At 65.6% G+C, this 8,247-nt stretch overlaps 1 protein-coding gene across 1 annotated transcript in view; it reads right to left on the reverse strand.

Moving 5' to 3' along the window:
* Positions 1-8,247, reverse strand: part of OPLAH (5-oxoprolinase (ATP-hydrolysing)) — a 12,892-nt gene that overhangs the window by 1,253 nt on the left and 3,392 nt on the right. The window contains exons 2-23 of the mRNA XM_011975743.1: positions 7,550-7,773; positions 7,287-7,478; positions 6,662-6,761; positions 6,455-6,578; positions 6,179-6,374; positions 5,794-5,959; positions 5,565-5,703; positions 5,421-5,488; positions 5,013-5,278; positions 4,773-4,885; positions 4,512-4,682; positions 4,189-4,326; positions 3,956-4,094; positions 3,718-3,830; positions 3,358-3,509; positions 2,587-2,747; positions 2,328-2,429; positions 2,077-2,251; positions 708-892; positions 482-628; positions 266-400; positions 5-102 (exon numbers count right to left, since the gene is read on the reverse strand). Of these exons, the coding sequence (XP_011831133.1) occupies positions 5-102; positions 266-400; positions 482-628; positions 708-892; positions 2,077-2,251; positions 2,328-2,429; positions 2,587-2,747; positions 3,358-3,509; positions 3,718-3,830; positions 3,956-4,094; positions 4,189-4,326; positions 4,512-4,682; positions 4,773-4,885; positions 5,013-5,278; positions 5,421-5,488; positions 5,565-5,703; positions 5,794-5,959; positions 6,179-6,374; positions 6,455-6,578; positions 6,662-6,761; positions 7,287-7,478; positions 7,550-7,773 (3,304 nt within the window). The remainder of the gene's footprint in view (positions 1-4; positions 103-265; positions 401-481; positions 629-707; positions 893-2,076; positions 2,252-2,327; positions 2,430-2,586; positions 2,748-3,357; positions 3,510-3,717; positions 3,831-3,955; positions 4,095-4,188; positions 4,327-4,511; positions 4,683-4,772; positions 4,886-5,012; positions 5,279-5,420; positions 5,489-5,564; positions 5,704-5,793; positions 5,960-6,178; positions 6,375-6,454; positions 6,579-6,661; positions 6,762-7,286; positions 7,479-7,549; positions 7,774-8,247) is intronic.

Genomic DNA, 8,247 nt, shown 5'->3' on the forward strand with positions numbered 1-8,247 from the left:
GCGCTGCGACGTGAGCACGTTGCCGCCCACCACCGCCGCCTCGGGCGACGGGTCCAGGATGGAGCCTTGGGGAATCACTACGCGCACTGGCGCCAGGCAGCCCTGTGCGGGGAGGGCGGCTCTCAGGGGCTCTTGGGGTGGGCTCCAAGAGAAACAGCACCTCCGCGCCCCAACACCCAAGGGGTCAGTCCGTGGCTGGGCCCCGGAGGCGCACTCAGGGTGACCTCGGGCTGGGGCCCGCCCTCGCTCACACACCCCTGCGAACCTGGTTGAGCGGGATGTCGCGGCCCACCAGACAACGCAGGCAGTAGATGAGGGCGGACAGGGTTATGGCCCGCGGTGCGTTGAGATTACCGAACACCTCCGGCCCAGTGCCGCTGAAGTCAAACACAGCGCTGCCCTGCGCACCGGAGGGAAGAGAGAGGCAGTCAGCAGCTGCGCCATGCCCCTGCCGCCCAGAAGCGCCATCCCTGCGGCCCACCTGACTCAGGTTGATCTGCACGCGAAGGCGGATAGGGGAACCGTCGTCCATGTGGTCTTCCGAGGACACCTCCAGGGGCAGGCCCCGGGCCTGCCGGGAGGTTCCAAAGGCACGCAACATGTCGCGCACGGCCAGCTCAGCGTTCGCCTGGCAGGGAGCAGGATCAGTGGCAGCCAGGCCACCTGCAGGATGGCCCTGCTGCCCACACTCCTGTGCCCAGGCCCACCTGAATATGGCCCATGTAGGCCTGCACCACGTCCAGGCCGTACTGCCCAATGAGCTCCCCCACCAGCTGGATGCCCTTCTGGTTGGCTGCCACCTGGGCACGGAGGTCCGACAGGTTGTCATGCAGGTTTCTGGTTCCGCTACAGTTGGGGACCTTGCCTGGCGCCCGCAGGGCCTCAGTCACCGCTGGATGGACAGTGTCATCACTGAGCCCCTGGCCAACCCTGTCTGCACCCCCAACCCAGGTTTCCCAAATCCAGACAAGGTCTCTGGCCCCTAGAAAGCAGTGAGGTCTGGCCTGGGACTGCTCCCCACCTCGGGAAAGCTCCTGCCCTTGAGCCTGGCTCAGGGTCCTCTCTGAGGCGGCCACAGGGCCCTCTGCAGTGTGCCTGCACATGTCCCTCTGTGGTCCACACCCCCTGCCCCCAGCTCACACTGATCAAGGCAGCAGCCGGAAATGGGCCACTCTATTTGTGTCCTCAACACCAGAACAGCCTGTGGTTCCATTACACCCACCCTCCGTCCCCACCCTCCACCCCGGCCACGCCACTTCCCCTGGGCTCCCAGACCTGCAGCCTCAGACCAGGGCTTGTTTTCCCTGCCTTTCCTACCCCCACCCCCACCACAGGCACCGCTGCAGCCTCCATCCCACCTTTCCTGCCACTGCTCAGTGCCAGGGCCTCCACCTCCAGCTGCCCAAACTTGACCCCTGGCCCCCTCTCCCAAATCCCTCCAAATACCCACTTCCTTCCACATCCAAAACAGTCCCCCACCCCCCGCCCTCACCCTCCACTCAGCCCAAGACTCAGCATCATCCAGGGCAACTGCAGCTGCCCCCACTCTTGTCCCCCAGCCTCCAGGCCACTCTCAGGCCCCGCATCCTCTCTGCACGTGGGCACAGTGGGAGATTAGTGCAGGACCAGCTGAAAGCCCTTCACGGCCATCTACCACCCAGTGACTCAGACCTAGGCCCAGAAAACACTACAGGGGCCTTTGGGCCCTGCCCCTGCCCCTGCCCCTGTCCGGCTGTTTCTCTGCAGACTCCACCCAGTATGACTGCACACACAAGCAGCCACCCACCTTGAAACAGGCTTCTCTCCCTCCAGCACCCTGACCCTCCACGTCTTGGCTAACTCTCCACCCACAAAACCACCCCTCAGGAGGCCTTCCTGGGCCCAGGCTGCATTCATCTCAGCTCCTGGGATCCGATCTGCAGTTGCCCTTTGGGGTAACCACCTATCTCCTCCCAGCCTCAAGGCAGGCCTGGGTCTATGGGCTGCATCCCACGGTCCAGCCAGGCCTGCTTGCCAGCAGTGGCCATGTGTCCCAGAATGCAGAAGGCCCACCCCACCCCACCCCACCCCACTCACCCTCCTCTTGGAAGACACCCCCCTGGACGAGTTTGAAGGACAGAAAGACGGCACCCTCCTGTTGCAGCGTGGTGGAATGGGGGGGCATGGAGCCTGGTGTGATGCCGCCAATGTCTGCATGGTGCCCTCGGCTGGCCACATAGAAAACAGGCCGCGTCTGACCCGGCCAAAACACCTAGCGGGTGGAAAGCCACGGTCAGCTACATCGGCCACCCCTGCCCCAGCAGAGGCAGGTGGGCAGCACCCCTCACCGGTGTGATAACAGTCAGGTCTGGCAGGTGGCTGCCCCCGGCACTGGGATGGTTGCTCAGTAGCACGTCGCCAGGGTGGAGATCAGCCCCCAGGTGCTGGATCTGAAACCAGGAAATGGGTGCAGAGTGGGCACAGTGGAGCAGGGGCCAGAGTGGGGTGGGGTGGAGGGTGAGGGAGGGGGATGGAAGGGTGAGGCGAGGGAGGGGTGGGAGGGCGAGGTGAGGGAGGGGTAGGAAGGCGGGGGAGGGTCCACCGCACCTGGAACTGCACCGTCTCCTGCATGGCACCCAGGTGTACAGGGATGTGGGGGGCATTGGACACCAGCCCCCCATCGGGCCCAAAGAGAGCACAGGAGAAGTCGAGGCGCTCCTTGATGTTGGTGGAGATGGCTGTGCGCTGCAGGATGCGGCCCATCTGCTCTGGGAGCACAAAGTGACCAGATGCCTGCTGGCCCCATCCACCCACAGCATGGCCCCAGGAAAGGAAGGAACAGGAACCACCGGGGCTCAAACCCAGAACCCAGCAGCTTTTTCCTGGGGAAGACCAAGGTGACCGTGTGCCCACTTGGCCACATGTCTTAGCCTATGTAAAGGACACCACCTTCCTCCCCAGTCCCGCCTGGAGCCCCCAGCAAGAACCCAGTGCCACTCCTCGACCCTCCCACCCTGCCTGGCACAGCAAGAACCTGGTTCCTAGGCTCTTGACCCCTGGGCTCCCAGCAAGCCGCTGGCCTGACCCTGCACAGATGGGTTCCCTGTGCTGCCCTCAGTATCTCATCCTTAGCTAGAAGTTCACTCCCCGGATCACATGGCTGCAGGTAAGAGGGGGAAGGTGTCCTCCTTGCCCAAGGCTTGTTCTCATGGCCAAATGCACCATGCCAGTGCTGCAGCCACACTGCCCGCCCCGTCACCAGGGGGTCCTGCTTCTGCCTCTCCCTTTGGGCACAGCCCTGCCAGCCACCCCATGACACAGCCGGCGCCTCATCCCACAGGGAGCCAGGCAGCAGGGAACCTGGCCGCAGCCACTCACCAGCAATGCTCATGAAGCGGTGTGAGAAGATGGACAGCTGGATAGGGTCCAGTTGGGTGCCCATTGTGCCAGGGACTTCGGCCCCCACAGAGATGCGGATGTCCCCTGTCTCGGTCACCTCTGCCTGGCAACCTGGCTCCACCAGGATGGTGCTGGGGAGCAGAGGGCACAGAGGGTCTGCATGGAGCCAGACGACACCCCTCCAACCAGAGATGCCACAGCCCCAGGCCAGGGGACACCCCAACGATGGTAGGACACAGAGTCCTGCAGGCCCCTGCAGCCTTGGGCCAGAGAACCCTGCACCAGGGGCCCCACGGTTGACCCCTCCATATCCTCCACCCTGGTTGGACCTCAGCCCACCTGTTACTGTCGATGATGAGGCAAGGCCCATGGAGCTTGTGCCCATAGCCCAGCTCTCCCAGCAGGTACACAGGGGTCTCCTGGTAGCCCCCCTCAAAGTAGCACTGGGTCATCTGCAGAGGGTGTGGGTGAGTGCAGCACCCGGGCCCAGCACCCTCCCCGATGCCTCTCACAGGGCTTGGTCCCCATCCCAGTGCCCCATGGGTGCTGTCAGGCTGGTACGGGCAGGACCACCAACCTTGTCCACCCGGGGAGGCCCGGTCTGGGCTTTGGGGGCATCCTCGAGGCGAAGACCACTGCGGCCAGTGCCCCTCACTCGCACATCGTCCACGACCACTGGCCGCTCAGGGATGACAAAGCCAAACTCCCTCATGTACCTGCACTCCCCACGGGGCCCAAGGAGTAGTCAACGTGAGGTGGCCAGACAGGAAGGCCCTTTGCCAGGGATCCGGAGTTGGCAAACTCACGTACCGCTCCACGAAGGCTGCCCCGAAGTCCCCCGCACGGGGCGAGCGGGCTGTGGCTGGGTGCTGGTGGGCAGACACCATCAGGGCACAGTCGGTGCCCCGGTAGCGCAGATGCAGGAAGCTCTCAGTGCTGATCTGGGACCTGCAGCAGGTGGTTGGGGAGACTCACACCAAACCCCCTGCCCTGCCCCCCACCCCACCCAGCGCCCGGCAAGGACACCTGTTCTGTTTCTCGCGCACCCCGGGACCACCTGGGAAGTCATCAGGCAGAAAACCCACCAAGGGGGACAACGTAAGCCCTCTGTCCAGGGCACCCTGGGAGCCCACCTGGGGAAGCCCTGGGCCTGCAGGGCGTCCACACACTGCTCCTCCAGGCGGCTCAGCCTCTGGTCCAGCTGCATGAAGGTCTCAGGCGCGTAGAGCAGGGAGCAGGGCTCCTGTGCCTCGTGCACCACGTCAGCCAGGGCCAGCCCCAGGGCCGACAGCAACCCACTGTGCCTGCAGGGATGGGCAGCGTGGCAATAGGGGGGCCACCTCCCAAGCCAGTGCAGATCACACGCATCTCCGTGCACCCACACCTAGGCCCACCTGTGGATGTGCACGGTGTCCATGCCCAGGGCCCGGGCAATGGCACATGCATGCTGCCCACCAGCTCCCCCAAAGCAGGCCAGCACATGGGCTGAGGGGTCATGGCCTCTTGCCTAGGGAGACAGAAGGGGTCAGTGGGTTCTCCTACCCTACCCCATCCAGCCCCCTGCCTGAGCAGGAGGCGTGGGGCAGGGAGCAGGGCTGGGGGCAGGACAGGCGGGAGAGCAGAGGTGGACGTACCTGCGTGAGTGCACGGATGGGCCGGCACATGGCCTCGTTGGCCACGCGCACAAACCCCATGGCTACCTCCTCCAGGCTCAGCGGGGAGGCCGGGCAGGGCCCGTTGGTCAGGAAGCTGTTGACCTCAGTGGCCACAGCCTCCAGGGCTTTGCGGGAGGCCTCGGGGGAAAGTGGTTGGTCCTCTCCCGGCCCAAAAATGCAAGGGAAGGAGGCAGGCAGCAGGCGACCCAGGACCAGATTAGCATCCGTCACTGTCACAGGGCCCCCTGGAAGGTGGACAGGATGTGGGGCTTGGGGGCTGGAGGCAGCGGAGCAGGAGCAGGCAGCAGGGATAGGGCTGATGGGAGGGGCTGGGCCTGGGGCAGCAAGCGGAGGGCAAGGCCAGGCCAGGCAGATCCTGACTCTTACCTTTGCGGTAGCAGGCGGGTCCCGGGTGGGCTCCTGCTGACTCGGGCCCAACCACAAAGAGGCCAGACCTAGGGGAAGGGCTGGGGTTGGACGTGAGGAGGCAGACAGGCCTGGGGTCCTGGCCTGGGAAGCAGGAGAGCTGACCTGAAGAAGAGGCGGGAACCCCCTCCCGCCGCCACTGTGTTGATGTCCAGCTGCGGGGCCTGAAGGGTGACGCCAGCTGTGGTGGCCTCGAAGACATGCTCGAACTCCCCAGCGTAGCGGCTCACATCCGTGGACGTGCCTGGCAGGGGTGGGGTGCTGGTGGGTCGCTTAAAGACCCAGGGGCCCAGCAGCGGGGCCTCCCCGAGACCTCAGCCCTCAGCCCTCATACCTCCCATGTCAAAGCCGATGACAGGCTGGCCACCCTCCTGCTGGTACGTGGTCGCTGAGTAGCCCACCACGCCGCCGGCCGGGCCCGAGAGCACAGCGCGGGAGCCGCCGAAGGCGTCCATGGGCGCCAGGCCGCCATCAGAGCGCATGAACAACACCTGCACGTCCTGTGAGCGGGCAGCAGGTGCGCCACAAGGGGCTGTGTGTGAGCAGCAGGTGGGCCATGGGGTGAGCGGGCAGCAGGTGCGCCACAAGGGGCTATGAGCGGGCAGCAGGTGTAACACGAGGGGCTGTGAGCTGGCAGCAGGTGGGCCATGATGGGCTGGGCAGGCCCAGGCCCAGGCCCAGGCCCAGGAGTGGGTGGTGGAGGGGCCTCATGGCCTCACCTTAAGTTGGCCCTGGAAGCCACGGCGGAAGCCCTGGACGTAGCGTTGGATGGCGGGTGTGAGGTAGGCGTCGGCACAGGCCGTGTGCCCCCGAGGGACGATGCGCACCATGGGCATGGCCTCCGAGGACAGTGACACGTGCGAGAAGCCCAGCTCCCGGGCCAGCGCACCCACCTGCTGCTCGTGCTGGGCCCACCTATGACAAAAACCCAGTGGCACCTCGTCTCCCACCAGGCCCAGCACCTGCTCCCGCGGCCCACAGCCCACCTCACTCACGTGTACGAATGCATGAGCACCACGGCCAGGCTGCGGATGCCTCGAGACAGCAGCCCCTCCAGCTTTCCATGCAGGGTCCCCAGGTCCACAGGCTGCTGCACGTCCAGCAGGTCCCCTGTGCGGCCTGCCAGAAAAGCCCAGGAGGCCCCGTCACAGGCCAGCAGGACCCTCCGGCCCCAGATCCCACACCAGCGACAGCACACACACCCTTGACAGGCGTCCCGGTGCCCGCCTCTCCACGGTGCAGCACCACGCGTTCGTCCACCTCCAGCACCTCTTCATACAGCACCTCGGGCATGGGCACAGCCTGGGGGCAGGCAGAGGCTCAGAAAAGGCCCAGGCCCAAGGGTGCATGCCAGGGTCCCGCGTGGGTGTGTGGTACAGGCGAGTGGTTATGTCCCAACAGGCAGGTTGGCAGGCTCAGGAGAGTCATACCTGGCAGCCCCAGCAAGGCTCACCCAGGGGGCAGCTCTCCGCCCCCTAGGCAGCTGAGTGCAGCCAACTGTTCCACCCCCACGGAGGCAGCTTCTTCCGGAAATGCAGCAGTAGGTGCAGAGGTTCCACCCTCCCCTGCCTGAACAGGGCTAGCTTGGGTGGCCCCACGCCAGCGTCCAGGGCGGGCATGGCGGCAGGCAGGAACAGGGCATCCTGTGCCCACTCCAAGGGCTAGGGGAACTTGGGGTCCCACTGAGAATTCCTGGAGCTTCCTCTTTCTTTGTCAGCTGGTGCCCATGAGCCATCACTAATCCAACAACTGCTCTCCCCACAGGGTCAAGGCATCCCTGGGGGGTGGATGCCACACACCCTGGTCCCCAGCCAGCAAGGAGCTCACCAGGTCAAAGAGGTCCCCGCGGGCTTGGGTGCCAATGTGCAGCAGGTCTCGGAAGCCACGTGTCACCAGCAGCGCCACCCGTTCCCCCTTCCGCTCCAGCAGTGCATTGGTGGCCACTGTGGTGCCCATGCGGATGCTGGCGATATGACTGGAGTCCAGCGGCCGGTCCCGGGGCAGGAGCATGCCGGCCTCCTGGGGACCACGTGGTCAGTGTGGTGTTTCTGGCCGTGGGGTCCCTGTCCACCCGCTCTGGCCTGGCCCACCTGCTCCAGGATGCGGCGGATCCCTTCGGTTGGCGCATCTGCATAGTTGGCAGGGTCTTCTGAGAGCAGTTTTAAGACCCGCACCTGCCCCCCTGGGCACTGGGCAAAGACGTCTGTGAAGGTACCCCCACGGTCGATGGCAAAGTGGAAGCGGCCCTCAGGGCTGCCCATGGTGGTGGGGCTGGGATCCCACAGGAGCTCTTCAGCTGGTAGCCCTGGAAAAACTAGACAGAGGCGGTCAGTCCGGGCTCACCTGCGAGTGGGACTAGAGGTTCCCCAGCCCTGCCCTGCTCGTGCCGGGGGTTCCTGAGGGAGAGACCCACGGGCACGACTCTGGGCAGAGCCAGAGCAGCAGGCCCAGCTCCGAGGGCAGCCTGGGCCCCAGCGAGACCCTGGCCGGGGGTCAAGGGCCTGATGCCCCCATGCCCCGCATCGCGCTTCTCTGGGCCCTGGATTGGGCTGAAACCCAGGCAGTGGAGCAGGCACGGGAGGTGGGGGCGACGCTGGACCCTGGAGCCCTCGGAGGGGGGTCCCTCAGCACGAAAAAGGCACGGGAGTGCGGGGAGGGCGTTTGGGGCGAGCTGGCCGGGGGACCCCCACTTCCCTCTTTGCTCGACCTTCGGCCCAAGCCAGGTGGGCCCGGGGACTGGACGGAGCCTGAGCACCGACAGGGCGGCCCGAGGCGGGGACGCGTGAGT

The sequence above is a fragment of the Mandrillus leucophaeus genome, unplaced genomic scaffold (genome assembly GCF_000951045.1).
Source record: "Mandrillus leucophaeus isolate KB7577 unplaced genomic scaffold, Mleu.le_1.0 Scaffold158, whole genome shotgun sequence".
NCBI lineage: Eukaryota > Metazoa > Chordata > Mammalia > Primates > Cercopithecidae > Mandrillus > Mandrillus leucophaeus.